The sequence below is a fragment of the Poecilia mexicana genome, unplaced genomic scaffold, assembly GCF_051168715.1.
Source record: "Poecilia mexicana isolate PSO_F unplaced genomic scaffold, ASM5116871v1 scaffold_3, whole genome shotgun sequence".
NCBI classification, from domain to species: domain Eukaryota; kingdom Metazoa; phylum Chordata; class Actinopteri; order Cyprinodontiformes; family Poeciliidae; genus Poecilia; species Poecilia mexicana.
The window spans coordinates 28,705,425-28,717,880 of record NW_028263372.1 but is presented as its reverse complement, the minus strand read 5'-3'; the positions used below and the strand labels follow the sequence as shown (position 1 = coordinate 28,717,880).

Below are 12,456 nucleotides of genomic sequence, written 5' to 3'. Positions count from 1 at the left end.
TGATCTAAAAAAAAAAAAAAAAAACATTGGCCCATATTGACTATAAATTTCAGAGTTACATTTTCAATAGTTAGATGTCCATATCTCTGTAGTTTGCAATTTTCCTCTACTTTATCTTTAACTGTCTGTTGTGTATCTGAAGGTAATTGATTGCACTGGATTTCATTTTGGGGTATCAGATTAAAGGGCAGGTGCATATATGCACCACACTTTTCAGAGTTGGTACTATTTCCTCCCTTCACCTTACAGGTATTCCCCTTGTGTAGGTCTCACTTTGTGGTTGTAATGTGGGAAAATGAGAAAAAGGTCAAATGGCATGAGTTGTTAAGCGAGGCGCTGTACATCTTCCTCCTCCTCCTCCTCACTGGAGAACTTCTTGTCTCCAGGTCTCCAGCAGCACGGCCGGCTCCCCAGCATGCTCCTCCGCCCCGTCCACCTCGTCTCGCCAGTATACTCGAAACCGCATCACCCGCGTCAACCTCAGGGACTTGATTTTCTACATGGAGCAAGAGAGAGAGACTGCCCACTCCCTCCTCCTTTACCGTGCACTGCTCAAGTAGCCTCTGCTCTGCTCAGCACCCACCTCAACCTCCACCTTCTCCACCTCCTCCTTCCCAGCCACGTGCCTTCAGATCAGGTCTAATATTTCTGCTCTGTGTCTCTATATGTACTGTAGTGATGTTCGACGTAGCTTTTAACACACAGAGGGTTAGTTAAAAAAAAAAAAAGCTAAATGTTGTTGTTCCTTGTGCTCTCCGTTTAGCTTCACAGTGTGTAGTTAGATCCTTCGATTTAAAGGCCACGTCACGTACTTTGTGTTGGATTTGTTAGATGAAGGATGTCCGAACCTATTCCATGTGTTCTCGGTTGCTTTTTATTAGTTCACACTGGTGTCAGAACCTTCAGAAACCATGTTCGTAGGAATTGCAGACTCAGATGGTTACTTTCACACCTCAATGCAGACTCTAGTTTTTTGTGTGAGCTATTTGTTGACGCGGGTCAGTGAATGTAGTCTAACTGAGCTCAAACGTTGAGACTTTATGGACTTTTTACTCCAGAGAACAGATTCCAAATACTGATGCATCTTAATAAATCAAAACGTGTTTGAACTGTTAGTTTACTTCTGAAAGATTCAGTAGATTCAGTTTACACAATGTGACACATTTGAAGCATTTCTTTCTGTTAATTTAGACGATTATGGCTTACGGATTATTCGAATGTTGATAATGTCAACGAAAAAGTATTTTAAAGGGGCTGTTTCATATGTTCTCTGGACACATTTTGCCATTTTGTAGCACAATCAAGTAACTATATTACCTTCAGTAGTTATGAAAATGCTGTTTATGTCAAAAATAACTTAAGAGGAATTTAACTTTGCATCAGAGATGTCTCACACTTTAAAATTTGTGTCTGTCTCTTTAAGAAGCTCCTTCCCTTTTCGATGCCTCAGCACAGCAATGCTTCTCCATTATGCTGTTTATAACTGTTCTTGCTATCATTGGATTGAGAAGTAGTTTGCATGATAAACTTAGAAAACATGCAGTTCCATCTGGTGTTTGCTAATTGCTGCTGCCAGCCTAGAGAAGCTGAATGGGAGAGAAGCACCAAAAGTGCAATTTTAATCTATTTTTGTGGTCATTAGATTCAAAATTCTGTGCTTTACTTGCATAACTTTTTGTAAAAGACATAGCGTCCATCCTCTTTTGCAAAAGTTTTATGTTTTTCTCTTTTAAAAAACTAAAAATAAAATGGTGGCTCTGTAGAAATCTCAAAACATTCCCTATAGTATTAATTTCTAAAAAGAAACTTAATTACATTTCCAAAAGGTCTTGTTATATTTCTAGGTTAAATGAGTTTCATTATGCTGAATTCAGGGCAAGGATAGTTCTATGGATTACTGAGGTTCCAGATCCCCTAAGACATTTAAGTTTTGCAAAATTGCTGGCCAGCAATAACATGGTTGTTAAACCATCTTATTTATATTTTTTTTGACGGTGTGGATTTGCTTCACAACCCACTTAAAGCTACACCAGTTTCTTGTGCAACTTTTTTTTTATTCTGCAATGTTTTCTTCCACTAAACTTTCCATTGATATTGTTGAATGTAGCACTCTGGGAACAACTGTCTTCTGTAGCAAGAACTTCTTGTAGCTTAGCGTAACATTTCTGAATTAGGAATTGCTATTTTATTTGTCCATTAATAATAATAATAATAATAATAATAATAATAATAATAATAATAATAATGTAATATTTAAATTTTCTGATTTTTAAATACAGTTTTATTAGCTGTAAGCCATAATCATCAAAATTAACATATCTATTTGAAATACATTCCTGTGTATAATGAACTGATATTAATACATGATCTGAATTGAATTTAAAAACACTTTTCGAAGCCACTAAGATGCACATCATTCTGTTACATTTCCTTGCTGTAAATGTAAATAGTTCTTTTTGAATTATTTTACAGCATGTATATTTTTTATCACAAGCCTTGTAAGAAAAGAAAGTGATTTCTGTGTGAATATTATAAGAGCTGATGTTTTGTAAAAGGACGTGCTTTCAGAGTATCGTTACATGACAAATCCCCCCGGTTCCTCATCCTCCTGCAGTTACCTGCAACGACCACTTAACAAATCCAGACAGTCTTCAATCAGCCTCGCTGACTGGGTCAGTATCGTCTTATAATGTGAAGTAAGCAGAAGGCAAGCAGACATTCCTCTATCATGTCTCCCGACTTATCGTGTGTTGTACGTCACCTAATGTTTAGAAAACATGTGTAACTGTTCTGTCCCTTGTACCCGAGCTTTCGCAGTGACTGAATGGTGAAGGCAGGATATTTGTTATGGTGTGCAGCACTTGTATTTTCTGTATTTTTCACCCAAATGAGTAACAGTTGTAAAGTTAAAGTAAAGTGGAAAAGAATAGAAGGAAGCAGTTTTATGATTCCAGATTAGTTTTTTGTTTTCATTGGACTGATCTCTGTGACAGAAAATGTTTTACATACCATATTAAATATTTGCCTTTTTTTTTGTTTAATCCTTAAACAATCCTAATTGTATTATGTAATATTGTCCAGTATGTTTTTTTATATATATCTAACTAGATTTCTTGGCCTCTATGCAGCTTTTCTTGCCAGATTGAAAATTTATTTAACTATGTGGGTAAGGGGGATATTTGAAGCAATTGTTGTGCATCATAAATTTAAGCAGCACTTTTTAAAATCTATTTTACCCGACAGCTCGAAGTTGTCGCTGTATTATAGCAAATAGTAAGCACTATTGCTAGTTTCTGTCAGTTTTCACCATATGTTTTATTTTTTGGGAGGATTGGCTTTTATGCTTAACTCATGCATTTGAAGTCCAAAACATTTTAGAAACAAGCACAGCACTACCAATTTGTGGTTGGTCCGGTGACATTTTTATTCAATGACTTTTATTGTTTCCGATGGCTTCACAAGAGGACATTTCTACTACGACAACAACTACTACTACTACTACAGCTCTTTAGCCAAAATAAGAAGACAATAATTCTGATGTAAACAGCTCTTGGAAATAGCATTACATTGCAAGGATGATTTGTAAATATTGTTTACAAAACTGTATGTTTATTAGAACCACGTTATTTTTGGTAAACTCTTGTACATATCTGGAAAATTTCCTGTTTGTGTCAAAAAAAAAAACTTTCGTATTCGTACTTATTTTGTAAAGGAATAAATAAGCTGTTTACTAAACTGAGCGATCTTGTCTTTGTCTAAATGCTTCTTTACATTAAAAACAGGAAGGTGAGGGAAATGTGAGGTACGTATAAATGCTCCTGGGTCGTTTGTTCTTTTACTTTCTTTAGTTTAATTCATTTATTTGAGTTTTCCAGACTATTCACAGCTCTTTTCTGTGCAGTCATTCTGTTGTTTCATGTTGTTTTGTTGGGAAAAAAAAACACCCCTGAATTGAGGCATATTTTCCTCCTAAACCTATTTGCAGATTGATTCATTACATTTATTTATTACTTTCTGGGTTGTAAAACTACAAGTTCCCAGTATCTTTTGCAAATCCCAACTTGCCTGTCCCCCCCTTTTTTTTTTTTTACATAAAAACTTCTCAAAAAATATTGCACAACTGGAACATGCTTCAAAACACTTGTAACACTTTTCTCTCCCTCTTGGTGAATTGTCACATCATGTTTGATCTCAGTCTAAGTCTATTAGAGTCGAGCTTTAAAAAGCACAATGAAGATTGTGCTTAAAGACTTTTGAAGTAAAGATACTTGGTAATAAAATGTCTGCAGCTTGGCGTAACACAGGTGCATTATACGAAATAAGATGTTGACGGTTATTATTGCTGATCGTGAATCTTTGCTTTGGGAAATTGTAGAAAACAATCCATTTGCTTGCTCACTTTTTTAACTTAAAGGAAGAAGTTTCCAAAAATAAATTTCCCCTAAAAGTCACCACACTACGGGGCATTTCTCTGCTTGGTCCTTAATCTGCAGCATGTGATCCGAGAGCTTTCAGTTTTCTGAAAAATATAGTTTCAAAAATGTAAAATTCCAAGGAAAATACCAAATCGGTGAAGCACTTCTGCCCAGCTATCAAAATCCCTCCCAGGTTTCTGTTGCTAATTAAGCAGAAGAATAACTGACCATTTACTTCAGACCTTGGAAAAGCTTATTGTTTTCTGCCTCTCAGTTCGACCCTCTGCTGTGCTGGACCATGAAAATCCTTCTCCTTGTACAGAGACGAGCAGGAGACACTCGTGCGTTTGATCTGGCTGGCAAATTGGATTAGGTTCCATCTGCTCAAAGTAAACACATAAAGTTCACCACACAGAGATTTTCTTTTTTGTATTTTATCTGATAGACCAACACAAAATGTGAAGTAGAAGGAAAATGACAACAAAAAACACTGAAAACTGTGGTGCTCATTTGTATTCTGAACCATTCAAGCTGCCACCTCAAAAAAAAAAAAAGATTTGGTGACTTTACCTAATTAGTAAATAGAGTCCCTTCTTGTTTCATTTAAAGCTCAGTTTAAGTGCAGATGTTTTATGAAGATCTCAGATGTTTGTCTGGCCTGGGGCAATGCTATGGAGAAGTTTAAAGCACAGCAGGTTATAATGCAATGTCCCCAATTTTAGACATCTGACACAGCATTTTTCAACTAATTGTGTAGCAATGGAAAGAGTATGGCTATTTCTGGAGGAGAATCTTTAAACGTAATTACTGTTAGTCACTCGAAAACATTTATTGAAGGGTGAAACCAAACAGTTACTTTAAATCTGTAAAAGTCCCATTTAAAGTGTTAAGAATCCCTTTGTGGCCCATATACAAAGCAATATGCAATGAAGAAAACTAATACTGAACATCATCCTGATCACATCATTTGAGGCATGGTGGTTGCAGCATCATCCTACGGAGATGCTTTTCTTTAGCAGCGGGAAGTGAAGCTGGTCAGCATCGATGGGAAGGCGAATGAAGTCTGCTGGACGCTTCAAAAGACCTGAGACTGGGACGAAGGTTCACCAAAAATATAAATATGAATCCAGGGCTACATTGTAAAGGCATATCCCTGTATAAGATTGGCCTAGTCAAAGCTCAGACATGAATATCTGGCAAATCTGTGAAAACTGGAGGTCCAATATGACTGAACTTGAGTTGTTCTGAAAAGAAGAATGAAGAATTATATTTTGTAAGCTAGTAAAGAGCTTAAACGTTTTACAGCCATAATTGCTGTAAATTATGATAGATGAAATAGAAATTTCATCTATTTTGTCTTCCATGCAAAATACACATTGGTGCTTGTGGTTGTAACTTTACAAAGTTCTAAATGTAAATACTGTCATCGTAAACAGTACTAGATGTTGGAAGCTGTTATAAAACTGTCAACCTTTCTAAAAGAGTGACTGAGACAAAGTTAATTTATACAGTACATCCTTTTATTATCGCAAATATGCAAGAAAAGTCAAATGGAGACACTGTAAATGAACACATGCCCTTTAATACCACAGTCTAATTGTTTTAAACACTTTAAATAATATACATTTGCACCTTATTATATGCTTTGAAATGTTTTTTGTTTTTTTTTATCCATATGTACACAATGTAATGTTCTGACTTTTCTTTTAACTCTTTACTGTGAAGTGGCTTTGAGATCTCTCAAAAACACGAAGGTCCCATAAGGCCTACGAGTCCTGACAATTCAATACACAGTAACTGTACAAACTGAGCCGCCGAGGAGGGGCGGTGAAAGCCACGTGAATACTGACGAGCGCTTCATCTGAAAAGGGCCGACAACAGGGAAGGTGTCCGAAAAATTTCCAGTTGTTCCGAATGCGTCGAGATGTCTAAAAGGGAGCATCTTTCTTTTTCAAAATCACAAATTTCAGCTCCTAAAAGGTAACACGAGATGCCTTAAGTCTTACATTACTGAAGCACAAATTGGTTTTACCTTCAGCGGTAAGAACAACCAAAGTAAGTTGAGGTCAGCTGCAGAGTCGAGTTGCCTTGCACGTTGTGAGCCTGCTCGTGTTTTGACTCATCAGTTTGTTTGGTTTGTTGCGGTGTGGTCCGGCGTAGGAGGGTGTTCTGTAAACGGGGAGGCAGGAAGGGGCTGGGGGAGCTCCGCGAGAGAGAGAGAGAGCCCGACATGCCTCTCTCCACATGAAAAAACAGCATGGTTGACCATTCCCTTTGAGGCAACTGGATCCAAAAGGAGCAAATCAGAACAAAGACGGTTTGCTTTGTGAGAAACTTCATCCACTCTCTGCTCCTGTTCAGACTGCAGAACCCAAGTTTAATGAAAAACTAAAGAAACAAACTCAGTTTAAATCAAGAAACTGCCAGCACCAACAAAGATCAGAGTTAAGCTGCTGCTTTTTTTTTTTTTTTTTTTTTGTTTCAACTCCGGCTTTTGGAATGGAAGAAACAGCATAGTTAAGTTATGCACAAATAAAAAGCGTGAAAACTTTCTTGCTTCTGTCTTTGATCGAAGACATGCTGAGTGTAAGAGCAAGAGAAAAAGAGAAGGAGCGACTAAAATGCCGCCCACTCGCCTCTTTGTGAACAACAGCTTGATGCTGGGAGAGCAGTTCAACTTTAGGTTCTGCCATATGTAATGTGTGAACAACCTCTGAAGTAATCTGGACTCAGAAGTGACAATATTCAAACAGAACTGTCAGGACTTGGAGGATCAAATGTTTGCGTCCTTCATACGGTTTTAAATAATGCAGCGTGGCTCAAAGAACATCTTGATGCTCGTACAATCAACACAACTGGCACAGTTTGTTCTGTTGGATGCCTAATTTTCCTCTGTGTTTTTCAGTACTTTAAACCCAACGCACACCTAAACATAAAACAGCTTGACTTGGCGTTGTTTGCTGGGCTGTAATGATTCCTCAGAACGAGTGGGACCGGGCAGGTCTGTGGTAAACTTCGTCAAGTGCAAACAAACATTAAGCATTTAAAGTTCATCTCCTGCTGATTCCGAGACACACTAAATGTCAGCTCTAAAACTTGTGCTAAACGGGAGACGGTTTGAGCAGACATTCCTCCAGATTTCTTCTCTTTTTAATTGTTTTTTTTTTTATCATACTCAAATGCTTCAGATCAGCAAAGTAATTTTAACAATAGACAAAGATAACATTGCTAAATGCAAAAATCAATTTTTAAAATTATTATTATCATTATTAAGGGGGAAAAAAACAACCTTGTTTTGAGTGAGCAGGTAATTACCCCGACAGTTTTTGTGTCTTTTTTTACCCAGGCTCTTTATTATCATTGAATCGTGAATTTTCATTTTGACTGATTCGAGTGAGGCCTGCAACAATTTGGATGTTGATTTGAATCTTTCCTAGCCTTCCTATGTAACTCCACTTGATTCTCATCTCCCTTCAATGCTCCACCTGAGATTTCTTCCAATAAACTCGATTTCTCGGGATGAATTTCATGGTTTGCTTGAGTCACAGAAGCCTTTGAAGTGGCTTTGTAACCCTTCCCAGAGTGATAGATGTGAATGACTTTGTTTCTCATCTGTTCTTGAAGTTCTTTTAATCAGGGTGTGATGTGTTGCTTTTACAAACTCTTTGAGCCTGCTTCATATTGTTAGACATGTTCTCTTGATCCTACACAGCTGGACGTAGCTAGTAAAACAAAACCAAAATGTGGTTAATCCCAGCTAAATGGTTGTTTTAGGTTGATTTTCTCTCCTAATAAATGAAATCATCATTTAAAAACTGTATTTTGCATTTACTCAGGGTATTTTTTGTCTCATATTAAAAGTTCTTTAATTATCTGAAGCAGTAAATTTAACAAAAAAAAAGGGGGGGGTAAAGATGTTTTCATGGTGCTGTCTGTTTTATAGAAAATAAGCAGAAATTTTAGAGCAGCTTTCTTTTTTATGTGCACAACCCATTTGACTATAAACAATGTGGAAACGTCGAGGTTTTCTTCCATTTCTGCTCGAACAATGGGACTTTTTCTGGCTCCGATTTCATTGCCAGTCAGATTGCTTTTGCCACATAGCCTGCAGACATCTGAGTTGCTGCAGCCATTGCCAAGAAACGCTCCCTCGCAAGCTCTCGAAGCCTAATGAATACAATGTTCGTACATCCTTCATTTTGGAGAAAAGGGGTGGGGGGGAAAGAGACATTAAAAATAATCCTATTAATAATAATTGTGTACACCATGTGATGATAAAAACAGCAAAGCGGACGAGGAAAACAGAAACAGTTTAGCAAACAATGCTGAGTCTGCTGAGGTTTGACAGGGTCACGGGGGTTTGGGGCCTCGCAAAATTATATGATGTCCTTATCTTGTCATCCTTAACAACATCCTGGCTGCTGAAGCTTCCCTGGGCCACGGTGGGCCCCTCGTGTCACCAGTCAGAACGGATGCTGGTCCCACAGAAACAGGACTGCATGACAGAGGTGGTGCAGATTGCTGTACATTGTTTTCTTAAAGTAGCTGTGGGAAAATCAGTCAGTAAATCTGCGCTAAAAACAGAGAGCTGCGAGATGCCAAAGCACCCGACGGTCCAACAGATTCTTTGGGTATTTTTATTTTTTTTTTCAAACAGAATGAAAAACCTTTTGTCGCTGATGCTTTCCTCCTCTGTTTGGTCCTACATTCCCCGTGGAGTTCAGCAGAGTCAGTGAGGTTAAAAGTCTCTGTTAATACTTAGTTATGTTCTTGGAGGGGAGGCTGTGGTCCAGCTGGTGCGAGAGGGGTAGGGGGGAGGGGAGGAGGTGAGATGGGGACGGTGTGAAAAGATGGAGGAGGAGGAGGAGGAGGAGGAGGAGGAGAGGGTTTGTTTGTTGCCAGTCCTTCTCCACCTCTGGAAAAAAAAAAAAAAAATCTCTAGTCCAGGGGTTCCTGTTTTATCCTGATAGGAGTGTTGATTGAGAGGCTCCGCCGGTCCTCGCGACACAACACGTACTCGCTGAACTGGGACGAGTCCACTCCGCCTCCGCATGACGCCGCCACGCTGAAACCCTTCTGGAAAAGACGCTCCAGAACCTGCACACGAGTCAAAAGATGATCGGGTGTTAAATACAACAATTTATTACTCATAACTTTTGAAATACTCATGTTTGTGTTAAGGATTAAACTCGCAGTGAGCAACTTTTTGTAGAAAATGCATTAATTGTGATGCTTTGAGGTGTTGTTTGCTTAATTTTTGCAAAGTGAAATGAAACAAACTTCTTTAGAGCATTAATTATTTCAGATCAGCATTAGAGAAAACATAAAATTGTTGTTTAAATAAATAGTTTGACACGAGACCTGTTATAAAAACAGAAATTAATTAAAATCACGCTTCTTTACGCTGGTTCAAAAAATATCACATGTTAATTAATGTTACTTAGAGGTGTTGATGTGGGACTAAACAGGTGCAAGAAAATTTATTGACACCCCCTGGTAAAAAACCTGAAAATAAATTCATATTTTATTGCACCAGTTAAACCTCACACTGAAAATACACCCAGCGATAGGTGAGTTTGTTGACGAAAAGCTAATTTTTGGTCCAATCAAATCAAAGCTCTTGACTTCAGTTAAAGTCCCAGTGGAGTTTAACAAAGCCACCTTTTTGCATTTGCGGTGGCAGAAGTTCAAGTGCTTTTTGCAAGCATCAGTAACAATTCCTTGGTTTCTTTAAAGCTTTTTTTCTTTTTGTCAGTAATGTTGTGGTGCTAGAGCCTTTCATTGACAGCAGTCAGATGTGAAATGGGCATACAGCACAAGGTCAAAAGGTCAGAATCGAACTCTGGGTGCCTGTGTTGAGGTTCACCTCTGTAAAGCCCTACAAGCAACATTATTTGTTGTGATTGGTTAATATTTGAGTTCAAGGGTCATTCTGGAAACTTAATTGGACACAAAAACCTCCTCTTAATTTCTGCTTCATGCTGAAACTCTTTCAGTTAAATAACACATGCAGTGATCAGAGGGAGTAAATTAAGCAAATAATGCCACATAGTCCATATAAATGTTGCTGCTTTTTCTCCAATTTCTTCCCCAGGTCTTAGCCGTGTACTGTATGGACTCTGAAGGAGCAACCAATCAGTTACAGGAGATAAATTAATATTTAGAAAAATAGACGTGAGAGGAGTGTTGAACTTCTTCAGATAGTCATCAGTTCCAACATGCAGCACATGCCATTAAACCTCTTCTCAATCCAATCACAGAAAGTGATAAAAACCAGAGGGCATTCCCAACATCACACCACCTCTGCAATATTTATGCGACTCGTGCCGGATCGGCCACTGAGCTGAGGGCAGGAGGAGCTCAAAGGGATGTGGAGAGCCCGAGTGTGTTAAGGGGCCTGACTGGAGCTCAGCGCGGTGATTACTGGAGCTCCTAATTTGAGTAATGAGGCTGGGGTGAGGGAAGAAGTGAAGGAAGGAGTGAGGTCCGTGAGCGAGAGAGGGAAAGGAAACGACGTGCAGCGAATGAAGATGAGGAGGGAGATGTGGCTGATCGGTGCGAGGACAAAGTGCTGGAGCTGCAGGGAGCGAGCAGGAGATGGGGATGCATGTTAGCCCTCCAGTCTGGACCCTGACACACACACACGCGCACACACGCATGCACACCTACACACCAAATAGAGATACACTCAGACACGTGAACTCCTGCATCACTTTTCTCTCCTCGTCTGCTGTAATTCGTGTGGGATGCAGCTTATTTATTTTTTTTATTTTTTTATTTATTTTTTTGGAGAGAGTATATATCTAAATCCCAGCGAGAGAAGTAGTGTGTATTTACTTATTCCCCCTTCCTTTGAACAGAGTGTGCAGTGCATGGAAATGAAAGGTCTCGCCAAGGGCAAACCCGTTCTGCCAGACACAGAGGCAGGGAGGTTCATCCAAACAGAAAGTTTTTCTCTTAAAGCTTGCACACGCTGACACGTAGACTCACGGTGAAGGAAGACCTCTGTAATTACAGAAGCGTGAGCCCCTTCCCTGGCTAAAGTGAGCTTTTTGGACCTCCAAGTCGAAGGCCTGCAGCCTTGCGTAGAAACCACACATAAACACTTACAGAAACTTGTTGAGCAAGCCACAGGCCCCCCCCATCCGCTCATGCATGTCTTCATTAAAGCCAAAATGCGGATCGATGTGCTGCTTGTAAGTTTAGCGGACCACTCTGAAGAGTCCGCCCCTCCCCCACTTTCATCCTCTGGCCATCCGACGGTGACAAACTCAGTAATTTGTGAGACAGAAGGGGTGGCAGACAGCTGATGGTGAGGGTGGCTAATTAAGAGACCTGCCCAAGCATCAAACACTCCAGAATCCATGACAGGCGACGGAGGAGCCTAACGATTATGGAAATGATATTACATAGCCTTCTTTGATCATTGCATCACATTGCATTTTCTCCCAATCATCTCTTAACACATGTGGGACTCCGTCGTGTTCAGCAGCGCAATTTGGTCACAGAGGAGAAGGGCCTGATCAATAAAGATAGTCTGAAAACACTTTTATGATTAACGCACCGCAGCACAAAAGACTTAAGGATATTATTATAGATGAATGTAACTGATTCAAGGATACTGTAATGACTATAAGATGCCATAAAAAAAGTTCACGTTCAGTTTTGTCACAGTGAATTAGTGCCATAGGGGGATAAACAATACACAGAATAATTAGGCTGCACCCAAGCTGAGGCTTCTAATGTCCACAGGACAATGTCCTGAAATCAATCCCTGCTGACAAGAGAAAGGAATACGCCGCGTTAAAAGGCACAAACATGTCTGGTTGCTCTGTTCTGCACTACGTTCTCGTGACCGCAGGCCTCCACATCCCAGCCTATGTTGTACTTATGCAGATTTTCCTGCTTACTTTTCTAGCTCACTTGAGCAAAACCATAACTAAGAAGTCAAACTGTGAGTTCTGCACAAGCAACCTGATTGGATAAAGACTGAGTCTGAGGAAAACTATTTCCATAACATGGAAATAATGGTCATTAGCAG

The 12,456-nt window shown here is 39.3% G+C and overlaps 2 protein-coding genes across 5 annotated transcripts in view; one reads left to right on the top strand and one right to left on the bottom strand.

Moving 5' to 3' along the window:
• Positions 1-3,739, top strand: part of LOC106909672 (transcription initiation factor TFIID subunit 4) — a 103,208-nt gene extending 99,469 nt beyond the window's left edge. For both annotated transcript variants that reach the window (XM_088004400.1, XM_088004399.1), the window contains one exon: positions 387-3,739. In XM_088004400.1, the coding sequence (XP_087860526.1) occupies positions 387-560 (174 nt within the window). In that variant the 3' untranslated portion in view covers positions 561-3,739. The remainder of the gene's footprint in view (positions 1-386) is intronic.
• A 2,174-nt stretch (positions 3,740-5,913) lies between these two features.
• kctd15b (potassium channel tetramerization domain containing 15b) overlaps positions 5,914-12,456 on the bottom strand; it is a 30,913-nt gene continuing 24,370 nt past the window's right edge. For all 3 annotated transcript variants that reach the window (XM_014998060.2, XM_014998059.2, XM_088004398.1), the window contains one exon: positions 5,914-9,512. In XM_014998060.2, the coding sequence (XP_014853546.1) occupies positions 9,354-9,512 (159 nt within the window). In that variant the 3' untranslated portion in view covers positions 5,914-9,353. The remainder of the gene's footprint in view (positions 9,513-12,456) is intronic.